We start from the raw sequence: 20,214 nt of genomic DNA, 5'->3' as shown, positions 1-20,214 counted from the left end.
AAGACATAACTGACTCATGATAATTATTATTAACTTCTTTTACCCAGCTGCTTATGGCTTTGCATGTGTGCTATGTCTACGGATCTTTGTCTAACACGAGCCACCCTACATGATTGTGAAAATATCGATATTTGAATCAGTTTTACAGTTCGACGGTTTTCTTTTGAATCGATCCAACAAGTCGTGTTGTGTTGTTGATAATTAGAACCTAATGCATAAATAACATACAGCTAAATATAACTAATGCTGACGGTAGCACATGATGCAAATGATAAAGTCTCGGGCATGAAACAAACCGACTGAATTGATTTCTCAGTAAGAATTTTGGCGGGCGTTAAGTTGTTTATCAAAAGTTAAATTTCGTCCATCAAGCGTGTAGATAGAATAAATCGCTGTGCCATATTGTACGGACGGTAGCAGATGTGTGAGGGGTGCGTTGAATGTTAAACAATATATTTCCTGTCGAAAAACAATTCAAATTTACAGGCGTTTGTAGTGTCAACCTTTTGCACGCTTTTTCTTTTTGTTCATTTGTAGCTTCAATCTTGTTTAACTTTTAAATATTAGCCAGTTAATCTTTGCGAATTCGAGAGTATTAACTTAGTTCATATTTGTGTAGTGTAGGCGTTTTACCGTATCGTCGTCATTATTATTATTTCTTAGTGTCCTCAGTTAGTTTCTCAAGGATAAATACCTTTCATTCATTCGTTCGTTCGTTCGTTCGTTCATTCATTCATTCGTACATTCATTCACTCCAAAATACAATACATATTGTATTTAAAACCAAACGCTCAGCAGCAATAAGTTTGCCCTCTCTACCTCGAACGATTTATGCACATTGCTACCCTCGGCCGGGCAGAAAGTTGTTGCTGTTGTTATTGTTGTTTTTAATTCTAAGCTACGTAAATGTTTAAATAGAAACTTTTAGATAGAAACTTTATAAATGTGTCAAAACAACATAGCTTAGGAAAATCACAAATACTTCGTTTTGTCCGCCTGAGTCGTAAACCAAAATGAGGAAAGTGTTATTTCCTTGTGGTAGGTTTATGTTTAGTGGTCATCGAAACAATTCCTCAGCAGAAAATAGCATGATCTCCTTATCTGCATTGACGTTTATGGGGCTTGTGCTTTTGTACTCTGGTGAGTATTACAATAAATAAAATAAAATAAGTTTATTTAGACACGGTAGTATTTAAAGCTGGAAGCTTGTGGGGCCGTGCATCCCCGATCGAATTGGAATTTGGAAGTTGTTTTTTTCTGTAGGGAGGAAAACCGGAGATTTTTAAACCGGCGGAGAAAAACCCTCAGAGCAAGGGCGAGACTGACCAACAACAAACTCGAGCCACATATGTCGCCGGGTCGAGAATCTGCTTTCACCACTGCGCCATCCTGCTCCCCTTCAGTGTATTTTGTACACTAAGGATTGTTTAGCTCTGGTTGTTGTTATTGTTTTAAAATGCCCAGTTCCTTCTATAAGACGCACCTGCAGGGAATCATGGCGGTCTTGGACACGTTTTACTGAATACAACTACCATGATTCCCTGCAGGCGCATCTCCCACCAAGATGGAACTGGTCATTTTGCAAGCTTCTAACACATCAGTGGTATTGAAAGTTAACTTGACGAAGCTGACGTTGAAATGATTCCTCGGGATACCAGAGATATTTACGAATTACTGACATGAGCGCAATTTATGTATAAAAATATTTACATGCAAAAGAAGTACACATTTATGTCCGTAATAAAAATGAGTAGGGCTAATAATTTCGTTTTCATTGCTGTCTGCTATCTAACAATGTTATAAATAACTCAGTAACTGCTTGCTAGACACGAGACAACAGAAAGAGAAGATTTTTAAATTTATAATGGCCTAACATCGACTAACATGCATTTTTTATGAACCTGGAAGCGTTCCTTGAATTTTATAACTCCTAATGATAAGTACCAACTTTGTTGCTTCAGAAACACATGTCCGCCTAACTGGCCATAACGCGACTTTCGCTGGTCGTGTTGAAGTATTTTCTCATAAAGTCTGGGGACGTGTCTTACATTCGGTATCTTCAAGTATAAAATGGGGTCAACTGGAGGCTTCAGTGGTATGCAGGCAGCTTGGGTTCCCGGGAGCTATTACAGCCTTGAGATATTCATCGTTTGGAGAAGGTTCAGGACCAGTTCTAATGTCTAAAGTACAATGCACTGGTAGTGAGAAGACTTTACAACAATGTCAGTATGATAATTGGGTCAATAGTGAATTGCTCCATGACAATGAAGTGGGAGTGATCTGCAAGACACACGATTTTGATCCCCATATCAGCGGTAAGCCCTTCATGTAACATACATTTGTGGTAATTTCGATAAAAGACAAAATTAAAAACAAAGGAAAATGTAACTAATTAATGCGTGAAACAAACAAACAAACAAACAAACAAAACAACTGTCAATTCCAATGTCTTCTCAGTGTTAAGCAGATCAATAATTTGCCGAAACTGATGATAACCGAATGCACAATTGTTTTATCGTTCGGTTTATCATACATAATGAGGCTGCTGTCTTATGCATGCAGCTTGAGTTCCCTGTAGTGATTTCAGGCTTGAGATTTTCACCGTCTGGAGAACGTTCGCGATTAGTCCAGATGTTAAGGGTACAATGTACGGGTAGTGAGAAGACATTACAACAATGTCAGCATGTGGATTGCCTCAAAAATGAGGTATGACTGTGTCTAGTAACCGTTAAAGAGAACCTTCACTCTTATGACAAGTTGACGTTGCATTGTTTGAAATAATGCATAAATTCAGATTTTGCAGGATAAGGTAGAAAAAGCATTCAATCGAAATAATAAAATGGAAAAAATTATGGCTTTTAGTTTCCCGGGCGCCGCCATTTTGGATTTTATGACGTGTAATGTTTGCTCAATTGTTTCGCAAAAAAAGACCCGCTGCTTCCAAACAAAAGCAGCAAACACATCATAAAATCCAAAATGGCGGCGTGCGGGAGATTTACTAGCGAACATACTTTGACCTGTTTTCCTTTTTTTGTTACTATTAAATGTTATTTCTCCCTTGTCTCGTAAAATTTGGAGTTCAGATATTATTCCAAATAATTCAACATGAACTTGTCGTAAAAGTGGAGGTTTCCGTTAAGAATGATCTGTGTGACTTATCATTATTTTGTTCCTGATTTCAATGGTAAGAGTGCATGCCTCGTGTAAAATAAAATGCATTTCTAGAGAGGCCTGAAGGGGTAAAATGGGAACTGAGATTTGGGCAAACTTTTCCTTGGAAAAATAAGATTTTGGTCACTGGGACTGGGAATCACAAAGTAAACAAACAAACGGTTGGTACTGCGATTTATTTGCGAAAATTTGAGAAAACAATAGGCTATAAAGAAATGGGATTTGTGCATAATTTTGGCTAGGAAATGGGATTTATACCTCTTCCTAGTCACTTAATTAAAAATTGTTTTGACACAAGAATTTCTGATTGCAAAAAGACTTACCAGCTATATCAAGATTGACTGTTACCGGTCATAAAGTGAGAGCGATGAAAGACAGGCGAATTATCAGTGCACCTGGTAAAGTGCTGTTTGTTTGTAAAATGCTGCGTGCAAGTGGTAGAAAAGACGTTCTATGCAAAAATAATAATGAAGTAACGGGTAGTAGAGTTATTGAACTTAAAGCAAACAACAATGTAATTGGAAACCGCTATTTCTCAGCTGTGATAGTTTATTTCTTATTCCTCCGTTAGATATTTCAATTCGTCTTCAAGGATCCTCAGTTCCTAACACTGGTCGAGTAGAAGTGTTATACGCAGGGATCTGGGGAGCAATTAGCAGTTTTAACTGGGATATAAATGCCGCAACAGTGGTTTGTCGGCAGCTTGGTTACCAAGCTGGAGCAGAAGCAGCTTTGGCGAACGTTGTTTATGGTCCGATCAGCGGTCCGGTGTGGCTCACTAATCTTAAGTGCTGTGGAAGCGAGACAAACTTGACGAGTTGCTCTTATGATGTGATTGGAAGCAAATCTGAATCGCATTTGCGTTCACGCGTTGCCAGTGTTATTTGCAAGGATGGATCCTCACCAAATGGTAATGTTTGAAATTTGCGTAGCCATACTATGCGTAGCCCGCGTAGCCTGCATGCAGACGTCTCATATTTCCTCACTCGGGAGACGTCTTCACGCAGGCCATGCTAGGCTAGGAGCGGAAATGTTCGTCCGTCTGTTTACGAGAACATTATTTTAACCTGGTGCAGGGGCGGATCCAGGGGGGGGGGTGGATTGGGTGGCTAGCCGCCCCCTTGATCCACAAGAAAAATAAATCCACATAAAAATAGAAAATAAGGACAATGACACTGGGTAAGGTGAAAAAAGTGTTAATGGGAAGCATCAGCGGATGGTGATGCTTGTCTAAATCAGAAACTGGGTATTGGGACCCAGGCAGTCTTGCCCAGTCTGCCAACTATAGTATATATATGTCATTCCCATTTCGCAATTACTTTGTGGGCCGTAATATTACTTTAAGCTTATAGTACCAGTGGTATTTCAGCATGCAAGTAAAAGTACAATCACAGCAATACTTTAAGTGTTGTAATTTTTTGATAGGCTAGTTGCTATTTGCTCTTGCAGCAAGTACATACGTTTAAAGCAGGCAGCCAGTGTAATTTCACATTTATTTTTTAAAGCAAGTAAGCTTACCTAAAATTTTTAGTCTATGGAAAAAAGTTGAAATATTTGTTAACATCCGCCCCCTTAGCAAGCCCACTTTGCCAAGGGCCAAAAATTTCCACGCTTGTCAGGTGAACAAAACGACCCATATCTGTTCTTTCGTGTAAGTTCGTAAGTTCAACTTCAAATTTCAATCACTGTTCGTAAGAACTAATAAAAGTTTCTGTCCCAAATATAATTCAATGTTAAACTGACATTTTAAGTTGAGATAAGAGTAGTTTTGTCAATTACCGCAGGGGAAAACAGCAGTTTAATAGCTTAATTGAAAGACGTTTAGAGCTGCTCAGAATCACGGAAATCACGTCTAAGAGGCTTCACTTTTTTAAAAATGTTCTGGGGGCATACTCCCCGACCCCCCTTGGGGCATGGAGCATGCGGCCCCACGTATGGGTCTTTGGCACAAAATAATAGAGACTCCAACTTTAAAAATCCTGCCTAAAAGCCTGATACCCCCCCCCCCCCCCCCCATAAAAAAAACTGGGGCTTAAACAAGATACTACAAAAAAGTTTATGAACAGCCACCCCCCCTTTAAAAAATCCTGGATCCGCCCCTGTGGTGGTACAGTTGTACAATTTCACCTTCTAATCTGGAGGAACATATTCGTCTTCATGGTATTTTTCTTTTCTGTTTTTCTTTTTCTTTTTTTTTTTAACTGAAATACTTATTTTAGATTTAGATCAGCAAACTAACTGAAAGATACTGAACCAAACAAACAGCCAGTGAACTTTAATACGCAACGTGTGACCACCGAGAGTAAAACACTGAACATTGCTTCAGAAATTTGTTTAGCAATTACTTGCTTTATACTTACGAAAGTTAATACAAAAGGAGAAATACCTGTAGCATTTTTCCAGATAAAGCTCATTTTATAGTCCCCTCGTGATAATTGTAGCATATTCCCTTAGTTAATTATATCAGTGGAAAAAAATTAAGTCCCAATTAAGCACTCGTAAAGCAATAAAAGCCCAAGAAAGCACAACAGAGTAACAATTTTAAAAATACTTTGAGGTTATCGACCAAAAATTATCAATTCGTTCATTTCTGTTGTTCAAGTCTGCTAGTTATAGATACAACTAATAGGATGGGTAGGCAACACAACTAATAGGATGGGTAGTTTTCTACTGGAGTAAGATACATAACAGAGTTTGTGAGTAGGAGACTAATCTAATCTGCGCTAATGCAAAGCCTTGAGATGCCGTTCATAGTTCGATATCGACGTTTTTTATCGTATCGGGGTTAACCGTGTTGGCGTTGTTGGTCTCTTCGATGTCCGAGTCAAGCAAAAAACTAACTTTATTGCGTGAAATTACTCAATGGAGCATTTCCTTGGTTTTTGAGATGATTCCTGGAGGGGGGCGTCTATTAGACACGGGGCGTTTATTAGAGAGGGGCGTCTAATACAAACTTAACACCTCAGAGGGGGCGTTTATTAGATAAGAGGCGTTTATTTGAGAGAGGGCGTTTATTAGATCATTTACGGTACGGACCGACCTAGGCTGGTGAATAACATTTTTCTTTTTTTCCTACTAATTATTTGCATTCTCGTCCCCATAGCCCTTTCGTTTCTCTTAGCCGGCTTCCTCGTGCCAAGGCCCAGCCGGCTAAGAGAAACGAAAGGGCTATGGGGACGAGAATGAATCAAATGTTGAGTCGATCGACGAATTAGCAAGAGTGTAAAATGCTGTTTGTTATTCTGTTCCGGCGATAAAATTAATAAATAGTCGCTTCGCTTAAATGAACCGTATTCACAGAAAGGTTCAGATATTAAATTTACACTGAAGAGATTCAATTAAAGAAATTGAAGTGTAAATATATCATAAATGTAAAATCGAGCCAAAGCATTATCATTGACAAAACTAAACATCGATTCCGGCCTTCTCGATGAATGTTTTGATAAAGAACTCTGTTCGCAGGACATTGAGTTCGAGAAGTTCTCTGACTGAAAATACTATATGACTGAAATACATTTTAGGTATAGCTATACACACTTGTATTTAACGAATTAATAAGCTCTGCGTTGATTCCCAGCAGAATGTCTTTGTGATAAACAGTGCGAAAGTGAAACTGAATGAAATGCGTAGTTTGGACGTACGGTACAATATTGCGAGAACTGTTTCGGCTGTTTTTAATTAACGAATCTCATTTTTTAGAATGATGGCGACTAGTGTTTTGTTTTGGCAAAAAAATGGCCGATAAAAAGACAGTTTTTACTAAGAATTGAAGTTCAAAACCGGCGCAGCTTAGCGTTGCTCTGCGTTGATTCCCAGCAGAATGTCCTTGTGATAAACAGTGTGAAAGTGAAACTGAATGAAATGCGTAGTTTGGACGTACGGTACAATATTGCGAGAACTGTTTCGGCTGTTTTTAATTAACGAATCTCATTTTCTTGAATGATGGCGGCTAGTGTTTTGTTTTGGCAAAAAAGTGGCCGATAAAAAGACAGTTTTTACTAAGAATTGAAGTTTAAAACCGGCGCAGCTTATCGTAATGGCGTGCAAATGATTGCCAAATGCACAAACAACCACAAACTCAACAAACCATGAAACTAGAACTTGATTTTGTCGATAAAGAAATAAATACTCGCCTTTAGAAGAACTTCGAGGCCTTTAATTCCACTTCTATTCTGTCCTTTCACATTTACAACAGTTGGTGAGCGGCTATTTCGATTTTGGAGAGCAAATCTTTCATGTGTTTGTTTAAACAACACTGCAAAATGATTTCGCGCGGAAAGTACACTTTACTCGACGATTCATCTCGCAACGGATACCGCCCGCTGTGAGCGGGCCGGATTGGAGAATACCGCCCGCTCCCGGAACCAATCACATTGCAGGATTTGTAGAATACCGCCCGCTCCACGCTCTCGAACAAAGAAAAGATAAATCGCTATACTGCCCTTCGTTTCATGTTTGCTTTTACTGAACTTGCCCCTTAAGCGTTTGATTAAATATTGGTTTCTATTTCCCACAAGAGATCAGATTCAAGAGCTGCCTTTTGTGAATACGGACAGAACTGGTGTGCTCTCCTTGCTGTGAAAAAGGCAGGAAAAAAGTTTTATCATTTTCACGGTATTTCTCCATTTTATATTCTCTTACTAGGAATGCCAGTTAGGCTACGTGGATCGAACTCAACAAATATCGGACGAGTGGAGGTTTATTACGCTGGTAAATGGGGAACAATTTCCCGTAGCGGCTGGGACATAAACGATGCAACAGTTGTCTGCAGACAGCTGGGATACTTCACAGCATCCTTGTCAGGCTATGGACTATTCCGCTCCGCTGATGTTCCAAGTTGGTTTACAAACGTCACATGTGACGGAAATGAATCATCTTTAGACCAATGTGCATGGGATTTCCCTACGTCCCCTTCCTATAAATCGTGTGCGAATGTTGTGTGCAAAGAAAGAGTGGCTGACACAGGTAAATGCGTTTCGGACGGATAATATAATATGTTTTAGAATATTGGCCGAAAACAATTTTAACCAAAATCATAAGTTGGTGTTTGTGTAAAACTTTTTTTTGGAATTTGAAGTCAATAAGTCTAAACTGGGTCTGAAAACTATAAGCGTTTTGTACCTTTCTTCCTCTTTTTTTGTTGCTTTCAAATTTCCCGCACGTCGCCATTTGTCTTAGAAAAGCATGATGGGAGATTACGACGTCAGTATGTGGTCCTACGTTTTATTAATAAAAAGGCAGTATTGCAGTCACGCAGGCTATACTAGGCTAGGAGCGGAAATGTTCGTCCGTCTGTTTACGAGAACATTATTTTAACCTCGTGGTACAGTGATACAATTTCACCTTCTAATCTGGAGGAACATATTCGTTTGTGTTAGTTGTTTCTTCATGGTATATTTCTTTTCTGTTTTTCTTTTTATTTTAAAAGCATGATGGGAGATTACGACGTCAGTATGTGGTCCTACTCTTTAAAAAGGCAGTATTGCAGTATTGAATTCAGATGTATGAACATGCTTGTTTTTTTGTATTTTCGCTTTATCGTAATAGTTCCACGGCAAAATCTTCTTACGTAGACAATTAGCCTCGAGAGGGCGGTGGCGTCACAAATAACCGAGATATATATATATATATATATATATATAAAACACCCAAGACAAGTCAAAGAGCACCATCATCTATATTGGAGCTAAAATGTTTTTGTACCAAGAGCCTTTTTGATAGTCTGACCGTCAGGTCTGTCGAAGCGAAGACATTATAACTGGGCAGGATCAGAGGGGTGTGCTATTTGCTATAGCTAACTAGGACAACTTTCTGTACAACAGAAAGATAAAGTCGCGACTTTACTAAAAATCATCTTTGTCCGCTCACATTGATGGTAAATCTGTACATGTGCATAGGATTTGAAATGAGGCTGAGCGGTTCTCCAGTCATTCACGCTGGTAGAGTGGAGCTTCGATTCAAAGGTGTTTGGGGAACGATCCTTTCCGATCGCTCGTGGCGCACTGATCCTGAAGTAGCTCGAGTCATATGCAGACAGTTGAACTTTACTGACAGTATCCTCGCTCTTGGCTGGCCTGAGTTTGGACTGGGAACTGGGCCCCAGTGGTTTTACAGTAATGATCTACACTGTTTTGGGAACGAGAGTAATTTACTGAATTGCAGTCACCCCGACCCTGAACTGACAAGACATAGTTATTATTCTGATCTCAGTGTTTTTTGTAAACCAGATGTTCCCCAAACCAATGGTAAGTTAACATATCAGATTATTGTGGATTAAGAGGCTACATGTGGAAGGAAGGACAATCATTCATTCTAAACTATTGATTTGTTTGTTCTCTCTTTTCTTCATTCCTTATTTAAGCAAAAATCCTCAAAGATTGCCTTTTAATGCAGTCTGAACACTTTCATTAAGGCAGGTACCAGGTGCATTGGCCGATTTAATTTTCACACTTTGTGATCTGATTCGGTACTTATAATTATAATTTAATTAGCTGCTCCCTTGGCGAGAGGTCAACAAAGTGTCTAGCCTGTTTTTCTGTTGGAAGCTGCGTGGACTAGTGGTTTTCGGCGCTGGTGTTGTAATCCGGATAATTCGTATTCAAGTCTACCACCCTGTCACTAGCTGGATTTGTTCTCGGTCGCCCCGAGTTCAGTTCCTCGGTCACGTTTTGTATATATTTGTATATATCTCTCTACCTACCTACATACATACCTGTATGTACCTTCGAGCTTACTGAAAGGAAAGTATCAATTTCTGAATTCAAAGGCTCTTTCTTTCACAGACAACTAGACTTCTAAGCTTAAAAACCCCATACTTTTATCTTCATTTAGATGGTGTCTTACCTGATTAGGCTGAACTTAAATTTGCCAAAGTTTGCTCGTTTTCTTTACCTCCTTCCTCATCAAACAAGACGTTACACCATAAAAGGAGTGGTATCTTACACATTTCATATCTTTCGGGTGCAAAATGCAAAACACCATGATCAATGAAGCCAAAGATACATTGACAAAAATAAAATATAATTTGCTATGTTTTAACATAACATTTTCAGCAAATTGAAACAAATTTTATTAGTTATCAGTTTCGGGGAAAAAAAACAGTTGTTTTTCAGACGGACGCGTGATTAAACACTGCCAATGTAACATATTTTTTTTCTAAAACAGTTTGATTTGAAATGCCTTGCAGATTTCCCTGTTCGTTTAAATGGATCCAGTGTTCCTTATGCGGGTACAATCGAGCTGATGAACCAAGGAGTCTGGGGCGGTGTACTAGGTGATGGTCATGTTGATATTAATGTTGGTCACGTGGTATGCCGTCAGCTGGGATATTCTGGTGCCGATAAGATTTTTAATGAAGCAGTGTTTGGACACGTAAAAGGACCATTGTGGATTTACAGGATACAATGCAGTGGACACGGAACAAAAATCTCAGATTGTGCAGTGATAACATGGGACAAAGCTACAGACCCAGAAGCTCATGAGCAAAGGCCATCCTACGCAGCTGGCGTGCTATGCAATGAGGGAAATGCTACGGCATCTAAAGGTAGGTTATGATTATATAATTTTCAACGCAGAAATAATTGAACATATTTCTAAGAATTCAGTTACCCTCAATTAATTCTTATGAGTTGAATTTCCTCGCCCATCAAGTAAATTTCTCGGATACCAAAAGAAACATTTTATTTTGGTGAGTGCAGAGAGCCAAATAGTAGTCTTCATGACAGCCGTGGAGCCATAAACAAGGGCTGTATCTCTCAAACAATTTTTTTTTTTTGGGAGGGGGGGAGGGGGGTCAGCCCCCCACGTTTCAGTGCCGAAAGTATCGCTTGTGCAGGCTAAAATTGGTTTGTCAAGACACAAATCGTTTAATCAGGATCGTGCTTGGCGGAATAATATGGTATAGGAATTCCAACGAAACTCCTTTCCTCAAAACCCTAATAAGAGAGGTCCGCAACTTGTTAAGATTCTATTTGACATTGGCTGTGAAATCGGCGACTTCATTCCGACGTCTAAAGAAGGACCCAAAAAGCACCACAAAGCAGGATCGACTGAACTACCTAGTTTTGCATTGTCACAAATCTATTACGGAAACACCGGACACTGTTAGAGGAATTTTGGGATATTTGAGTCCCCCCGCACAAACCCCCACCCCCGGGGGGTTATGTGCTTGGCTTGGAGTACGATGGGCCCCGCTCAGATAGGATAGATAAGATAAACGTTATTAAAACACGGTTAAAAATCCTTCAGCATACATGTACAGTATAAAAAAATAAAATCAAAAAACTATCTACCTAACTAAACTAACTAATAATTTCAAAACTACAGCTTATTACGCACTAAGCTGCTTTTCAAGGATGCCGTGTACTGAACCTCACGTTTCAAAACGTTCCGCCGCCTCTGTCCTTGCTTTGTTCGACTTGCAAGGCGTACAGTTTCCAAAAAAGCAATTGCCTTGGATCTTTCCGCGTAAGCGTCCATCGTTTTCACAATTTTCCAGGATGTATAAATGACTTTAGGGGAGATTGATCGAGAATATCTTCGGAAGAAAACTCAGTTCTCGCTTTCCTAGCGTGTCTCATTCAACTCAAGAAGTGAACACCGCGCCTCAAATTTTCCCGCCTCTTCATACTATCACTTCCTTAACATCAAAATGAAATGTCCAGTCATTTAATAAAACAATTATTCAATTCGCCCTTGTTGGATACGAGTGGCGAAGCGCCTCGTTGGCTATTTACCATTTTGTATCCAACGTGTAATAATTAGCAAGCAAACTGATTTCATTTTTGTCTCGTGTCGTCATGACGACGTTGTCATGACGACACGAGATAATTGTACAGGGGGATATTTTCCCGCCATGTCAATATTTTTCCCGCCATGTCAATATTTTTCCCGCCATGTCAACATTTGCTTTGTGAGGCCGCGGAATTTTCCCGCCATGTTATGAAATTCCGGCGGCATCCGATCACAAAACAAATGTTATCAAAGAATAATTGTTTCTTTACAAAGGTCGCAACTAAAGCGCTGGTTTATCAAACAGTAAGTTAGGAGTATTTATTGTAAAGGGCTTATTATGTAAAAATACAGGCACGCTATAAAAAAGAGATGACGTTTTTTTCTGAACTTGCAGCAAACGAGCAAATTTTAAGTGGTCTAACAGGCAATAAAAAAGGAACAGAAATAAGGCCCCTTTTAGCTGGCAACAGTGCCTATCCGCTAACGAACTGGCTAGTGAAACCCTACCCGGACAGAGGACGCCTGACTCAGGAGCAGCGAAAGTTTAAAACCTAAAGTTCGGTGCGCTACGATCTGTAGTGGAACGAGCATTTGGCATGTTGAAAGTTCGTTGGAGAATTGCGTTGAAAAAGGTTGAACAAAAAACGAGCAATTTTAAAAAGACTATGATTGCTACGTGACTTTTGCACAACTTTGTATTGAAAGGGGTGACCTTTGTGGCATGAATAACAACAATTTAATAACAGAAGATAAACGATTAGATAAAGACAATTATTTTGATGCCAAATCTTTAAAAATGTCAACTGTGGCGTTTGTTTGTTCAAATCATGGATAGTAAAAACTTTTACTATCCATGTTCTAAACTAGCGTTGTGCTGTTCCATACTTTTTCCCACATTTCAACAAAAGAACTCTGCCAGTCTGGAGTCGTACTTTTTTGCCTTTCTTTTTTCAGGCGCCTGATTCATCGAGAGAAACATTTACACTTTCGATTTGCAAAGCCTCGTTTACACTCGGCTCTGAGGTAAAGGTAGAACTCAATGTATGACCGAAAGAGGGAAATTATATTTGATGAGTTTTCTTAGGATTGAAAAGCAGAAATGTCAATCTAAAGCGCAAAACATACATTGCTTTTTTATTTTTTTGACCCGAAGATTGACCTGAGTCAAGAGGCACTACATGTAGCTTCATATATCCTGCTGTGAATTCCACGCTACAATGGACACAACTTTTATAGACAACAACAACAGCCTTTTCAGTGCATGAATGAAGCTCTTAAGAGGAATACACGTAGATGTGACGCATTTTTTTCTTTAAATTAGCTGTACGCTTTTCAATTTTGGATATATTTGAGCTGCAGCCAGCAGTTATCAAGAAAAATACAGACAAGTTTTACGTTCTTAAAATAACATTCTAACCTTTGCCGACAAGATTGTACTGAAAATCAATGAAATTAATTGTAACTCAAGCAGAAAACGCGTAGAAGAAGAATGAAATACACCAGGTTATTACAAACGCATAATACAATGTACTAACCGAAAGAGAGAAATTATATTGATGAGTTTTAGAACGGATCTGAAAAGCAGAAGTGTCTAATAATCAACAAGATGTCATTAGATGGACCTGCCTGTAAATTTTTCGTTGTCGTTGTTGTGCATATAACGCTAGTATACCGCAACTTAAATTGAGCGAGAAAAGCAGTTTTTAACATGAAGCTCTAAAATCTCTTTGGAGTGTCTTGTCTTGTGGTCGCTTGTAAAGTTTTAATTTGTGCAATTGTGAGATGTATCAGAATAACAGCTTCACGTTGCCAATTTAAAGAATAGCGTGCTTTGATTTGATATCTATTATTTTATCTTGAGAGTTTTGGAAAGTAGTTGAAAATCATTTCTGTTTACCAAGCGTAGCAAAATGGTGGATGTTTCAACAGGATATTTACTGTAACAACTGTATTTATAGAGATTGCAGTCGTGGAATATAGCAGATATAGCTTTTATATCAACGTAACTAGTATCGGCTAATGGTAAAAATGTTGCTGAAAGAGAGGACGATGTAAATATCAGTTGTTCGATCGGTAAGCATTGTTCTTATCTTTGTGTAGACAACTTTTTTTAAATTTAGCCGCGGCAACAGATTGTATCGGGGTTAAAGAGGGATTGTAATCTAAGCAATTAGTTGGTCGGGATTGAATGTCAAAGTTAATCTTGCACACATAACACATATCGTTTGAACAAAAGGTTTGAATCGTTTGAATCGTTAGTCGATTGAATACCCAACCATTTTAAAGTTATGACCAGTTATGGTACAGCATAGTAAGCTCTGTGTAGAAGTTAAAGTCTCTCTTTAAAAGTGAGATTTGTGCGAGTTAAACACTACTACATAGTTTATTGCGTACGTTCGCGCGGAATCACGTGTCAAGCAAGATCGAATGTTTTCTATTAAGCAGAACCTAGCAGAATATTTCATTCAGTAGATTTAAATAGCGAAGAAAATGACTGTAATTTACACGTTCTTCAGCCGCTGCGTTGTAGCTTTGGCGTTACAAAAACATTAAGACCGGCTCAAGAGTGACCAAAACCAAATTTCTCCTCACAATATCAATACTAAATCAGGAGAAGAGGTTATAAGAATTAACAAAATCATCACCACTCGCATGTCATTATCACTTAACAGGCTAAGCGTTCACGAATAAACACCCAAAGCGATATCTCATATAGCGTGAAGAAACAGAAGAAAGCACATGGAAGTCATAGTATAAGTATACAGTTGAATGTATGCTTAGTGAACCAAAGTGCAATACAGTGCAATGTCTGTCATCTTTTTCTGCTGTTATTGGAGTTATATAACTGATCAACTTTACAAGCAATAAATAGACGTGAAAAGCGATCTCTTTTTTAAATAAACTCTAAAAGGTGACACGAGACACTAAGCCCAGAGGGCTTTTGATTCATTACTTCTTAGAAGTTAACAAAGAAAGTAAACAAAAACAGCTCCAATTTGAAATTTGTGTAAAAATCATGAGTGCAGTTTTCCTTTCAGTGCGTAGATATTGGTAAATAAAGACGCGGAGATGTTGTGTTGCTTAGAACACAGTCATTTCCTCCTATCTGGCCTTAAATTTGTCAAGAATTTTGTTGTCCACCTCGTTATTTGGGTCGTCGCGCGCGCGCAACGCTTCTCCACCCTAATTAGGTTGTTATCAGGAGACGTATTGCCTACTAGCCAGACCCAAGTAACGGCTAGCTACAGAGACTTGCAGATTGATGTACATTTAAAATACACATTTTAAATTGTCTGTCCATGATTTTTTTTAAGGAATTCAGTACGTCTATTTTGAAATCAAATGTATGTAAATCAATTTATTACTTCTTAGATTTAAATGTAAGGCTGGCTGGAGCACCTATCAGAAGTACTGGACGAGTGGAAGTACTTTACGCAGGAGTCTGGGGCACATTGTCTCACTATGAGTGGGACATTCATGATGCTCACGTGGTATGCCGTCAGTTGGGATATCCTGGAGCTATTTCATCAGGTTCTAGTAATCAGTTTGGTGTCGGTACTGGACCAACGTGGTTTACAAACGTCAGATGTCTGGGTAATGAGTCCAATTTCGATGAGTGTTCAAAAGATGTCGCCGGCTACCCGAATGATGAATTATTACATCCTGCAACAGCACTTTGTAAATTACCATATCAATCAGGCAAGAATAACTAATTACATTGGGACTTACAACTCTTTTTTATTGTAACGCATCTCAGACTGGACAGTCATGGCAATAAGGTCGATTCAGACCTCCTCGGCATTTTTTTTTTTCGATAACTGAAACAAATAATATTCCGGCGAATTGACTTTGGAGTGTGCAATAATATGTATCGTTATATAGCTAGAAATTTTTCCCTAACAGCGCGCGCTCTTATTGGCTAATTCGAGGTCACATGACATCTAACAATAAAAACTGTTTCCCGCCAAAAGTCTCTGAGCAGGCAACATTGCAAAATCTATGACGTCAGAGGGTAACATTGCAATGTTCCCCGCGAATGTTGACCGACGAGCGCCATTTCTCTAAGTCTTCGTCGTGCTATATAACAAAACACTTAATGACTGATCCCTCAGGAAACAACATTAACTGTAATTTCCCTCCGGAACAGTCATTATGTGTATACTGCTTCCAGTGAAACACAATAAATAAATCCAAATGGCAATATTCTGATTTTTTTTTATTTCCAAAAGTTAATAAATTTAATGAGGGAATTGATAAATTGATGAAAAATTTAATAAGGGAATTGATAAATTGATGAATATCATTGTAAGTTTGCTGAAAGGAGAAATTACGAGTTAAACTATTTTTAGAACGAACTGTCGATTTTCCACAAAAGCTACCGTAACAGAGTTAACTTTCATTTAAGTCAGACGCTTTCTTGCTAATCGGATGGGTAATCTTTAATAATGCAATAATGTTTTCCCGGCTCAGATTTTTTTCCAGAATGCTTTCAAGTCACGTGTGCAAACAGCGGAACCTGTATTAAGACTGCAGTTGGTGCTATTTGTAACTGTACAGATGGATTTACGGGTCTCCACTGTGAAATACGTGAGTAAATAGAATAACGTTACAATTTGAGCTACTTTGTACAAAGTGAGGGTATTGTTAAAATCAAGAAACAATTTTTCGTATTTATAATTACCATGCGTTGAGTTTAGACTGTAGAAATAAGATAAATTAATGTACTGTGTGCACCATTTGGGGATAAGGGAAGTAGGGATGGTGCAGTGGTGAGAGCGCTCGCCTCCCACCAATGTGGCCCGGGTTCGACTCCGAACAGGTGCCGTATGTGGGTTGAGTTTGTTGTTGGTTCTCGTCCTTGCTCTGATCGAGAGTTATTCTCTTGGTACGTTCCTTGGTTTTCCTCCCTCCTAAAAAAACAATCTTCCACATCATCTAATTCGATCTAGATGGAGGATCCACACGAACACAGTTATGGCTGATGTGAATCCTTTCACAACATTATAGCTTAATTTAACAATTGATATTCGTTCCAAATTATCGAAATCTTTACCCGGCCTAGCCTGCGAACGCAGACGCATTCCTGGCTGACCTTGTCTCCGCTGAAAAATAGTTGAGTGGAATGTTTAAAGTAAGTTTCGTACGATGGACCTTGCTTTCGTTAAAAGAAATAAAGTTTGTTGGGAATGACTGCAGACGAAATCCAACAGGAGTTGAGCGCAAGTAAGTACCCCTAAATAAAGCACTCCATTACCAAATGTTAGTCCTCGGCTTCAAAACGGCCCTCTATTAGTCACAACCCTCGAAACGTCTTCGTTGTTCGAGTTGTTATTCCTGCGTTTAGAAAATTCTTAGTATTAGAATGCCGTCCGGTCATTTGGCAGTCTGAAAAAGGAGAGTATGAGTAGCAACTATTATTCTTGTTTTCTTTACTTCAGCTACATTGAGCCCATGCCGGGGTTCCCCATGTGAAAATGGTGGTAGGTGTTTTAGCAATGGTTCTTCATATCTCTGTGCCTGCCCCAAAGAGCTCACGGGTCGACGATGCGAAGAACTGATCTTAATAGGTAAGTTAAAGTCAATTACTGAAGTTCCCTCAGAAATCACATAGACATTGTCTTGAGTTATATAGGCTGATATCGGTACTCAAAGAAGAGTCATTGGACTAATTTTTATGAAGAGGTAAATTCGGGGAAGTAAAATAATAAATAAAAATACCTTAATCTTACGAAAGAAAACTCTGTCAAAAATTTAGACGCGTCAATACACTTTCTTCCAAAATCTTACGTCGAAGAGAACAAAATAATTCGATGTGAAATATTGGCTATCAACTTGGAATGGAATTTCGTGTGGTACGAATCCTAACGATGAATTTGGTTTATGTTAAACGAACTATTCTACAGCCATCAATGTTTGCCAGAGCGGCCCGTGCCCAAACAACACATCTTGTCATCACAACGAAACACATTACTCGTGTGTTCAAAATGACACAGAGACCACAACCATTGATGATAAGGGCACTTGACTGAAGAACAGTGGGAAGATTTTTTTCTTGCCTTTCTAACGCCACTTCTTTTGTATGACTACGTTAACTTTTATTTCCCCACAAAATGTTGCCCCTTTTCTCGACCAGGCACCGTATATTGGTTTGTAAAGTTGGAAAAAATGTATTTATATACTGTCTCGTGATAAAATAACAAAAAAAAGTGAATTTGTTTGGATTTTGCTTAACCAGAAACGTTAAACAAGATTCCTTGTTTTCAGGTTAAAACGTAAAAGAATTATTAGGTGTTTGTATTAGAAGGTTAAAGTATTACTTAAATTAATGGTAGTAAAATATAGCAACAATTCCAACTGAAGAACTTATAAAACTCTCCAGCGCTTGTTAAAATATCTAACTTGTATAAAAAACGGTGTTAATGTTTTAAATGCGATGAAATTCAATTAATATCGCATGATTTTCTTTAGATAAATCCACAGCAGCAGAAGACATCTTCAACACTCCCTTCATTGTGTTACTGTCAGTTTCTGCAGCAATCATATTGTTTCTTATCGCTGCTATTGTTTATCTGATCTTCCGAAACCGAAGCCGCTCCAATAACCAACCCAGTAACCAGGGGACAGCTTTTAACAACAGGGCTTACAACGATGCTTCCGTAATTCTTGACGAAGAGGAAGCCCTGACCAGTCCAACGATGCTGACTTGAGCACAGGAACAGAAGACATTATATCAAACTATTAAAAACTAGCAATGGTATATTGCAATTTTCTGCGTTTTGATTGGTTAACAGGCAATGGTAATTAAAATTGTTAAATACAAAGTGGAAAATCTGACACATTGACACCTAAACTTAAAATATTAAGCTCCTCTTTTATTTTGTAAAGTAGCATCGTTTTCCCTTTTTCGCTTTTGTTTTTCGATCCTATAAACTTAATGTAAGTAGTGTTAGTTTCTTCTCCTGCTCCTCAACAAATTATAATTTCATTTAAGTCAAGAAACTGTCCCGTAACTAAGTAGTCTTTTTTTCTGTAAGTAATGTAACTGTCCCGTAACTAGTGTAATCGATTTGTAAGAAGTCCTTTTTTCTCTAAGTTATGTAACTGTCCCGTAACTAGTGTAAGTAATCGATTTGTAAGAAGTCCTTTTTTTTCTGTAAGTAATGTAACAGTCCCGTAAGTAGTGTAATGGATTTGTAAGATGTCCTTTTTTTCTGTAAGTTATGTAACTGTCCCGTAAGTAGTGTAATCGATTTGTAAGAAGTCCTTTTTAACTCGGAAAAGAGTTGTAGTTAGCGAAGTGAATTTCACTCCTTCACTCCTTCACTCGTTTCCTGTTAGACATAGGCACGCAATGCGTGCAAGTGTTTTACGGCCTCTAGAGAATTAGACCTGTTCTCTGATTACCTACATTTCTAGTTAAATTACATAATATTAACATGCTTAATTACCAGCCGCAATATTGTATTAATGTCAGTTTTCTTGAAATAGACCAAAGCTTAATTTTTTTAATATTTTGCCTAACCTTCAAAATCAAAAAGGAAAAATAAAGAGAAAGAAAACAATTTGCAACGGATGGGAAATCTATCTCTTGCCCTTTCGGCCTGCCCTCAATAAGCAGCTAGATGAAAATCAAACTAAGTGAAATGAACTGAAGTGTAGAATGTTTAGCATCATTCGTTTTGGCAAATCTTTATTTGTCAGTTTGTTGGTCGATTCTTGTTTCCAAATACATTTTCCGAGTTTTGTGGCTTATATCCACTTTGATTTTCTGTAAGTTATGTAACTGTCCCGTAAGTAGTGTAATCGATTTGTAAGAAGTCCTTTTTTCTGTAAGTTATGTAAGTAACTGTCCCGTAAGTAGTGTAAGTAATCGATTTGTAAGAAGTCCTTTCTTTCTGTAAGTTTTGTAAGTAACTGTACCGTGAGTAGAAGTAATGTAAGCAATTGATTTGTAAATAAGCTTTTTCTTTTTGGTGTGTTGCAATTAAATTTTTAAAAAAATTGTTAATAATACTGTTTCCTAATATAATCAATAAAAAACGTTCACTGGCTAAAAATATTAAAAACAATGAGCTTTCGGCTGTCGCTCTACAGCCTTCGACGGATAAAAAATTGAATACAAAATGGATAAAATATATACAAGAAAGGTGTGATAAAAAGAAAATGATTAAAAACAAAAGCGAAGTAAAAATGTGCTAATTAAGAGGCTATTTTTTAAAAAGAATACAATATTGGCTTGGAATGGGCTTTGAGTTAAATACTCGCGTCCGTAAATACTGCTTCCGTAAATACTCGCGTCTGATTATTTGA

At 38.2% G+C, this 20,214-nt stretch overlaps 1 protein-coding gene across 1 annotated transcript; it reads left to right on the top strand.

Annotated features, from left to right (window-relative positions):
• The first annotated feature begins 1,088 nt into the window (after positions 1–1,088).
• On the top strand, positions 1,089–18,611 carry LOC144638444 (scavenger receptor cysteine-rich domain-containing protein DMBT1-like). The gene is made up of 11 exons (XM_078497646.1): positions 1,089–1,140; positions 1,962–2,315; positions 3,743–4,081; positions 7,816–8,136; positions 9,069–9,416; positions 10,358–10,714; positions 15,277–15,603; positions 16,375–16,491; positions 17,343–17,471; positions 17,808–17,921; positions 18,373–18,611. Exons 1-11 carry the CDS (start codon positions 1,089–1,091, stop codon positions 18,609–18,611), a joined length of 2,697 nt encoding a protein of 898 aa, XP_078353772.1.
• Positions 18,612–20,214: the final 1,603 nt, after the last annotated feature.

This window comes from Oculina patagonica, chromosome 2 (genome assembly GCF_052425735.1).
Source record: "Oculina patagonica isolate OP01 chromosome 2, crgOcupat, whole genome shotgun sequence".
Taxonomy (NCBI): domain Eukaryota; kingdom Metazoa; phylum Cnidaria; class Anthozoa; order Scleractinia; family Oculinidae; genus Oculina; species Oculina patagonica.
Note: the sequence above shows the minus strand (reverse complement) of the source record. Positions and strands in the feature narration are given on the sequence as shown.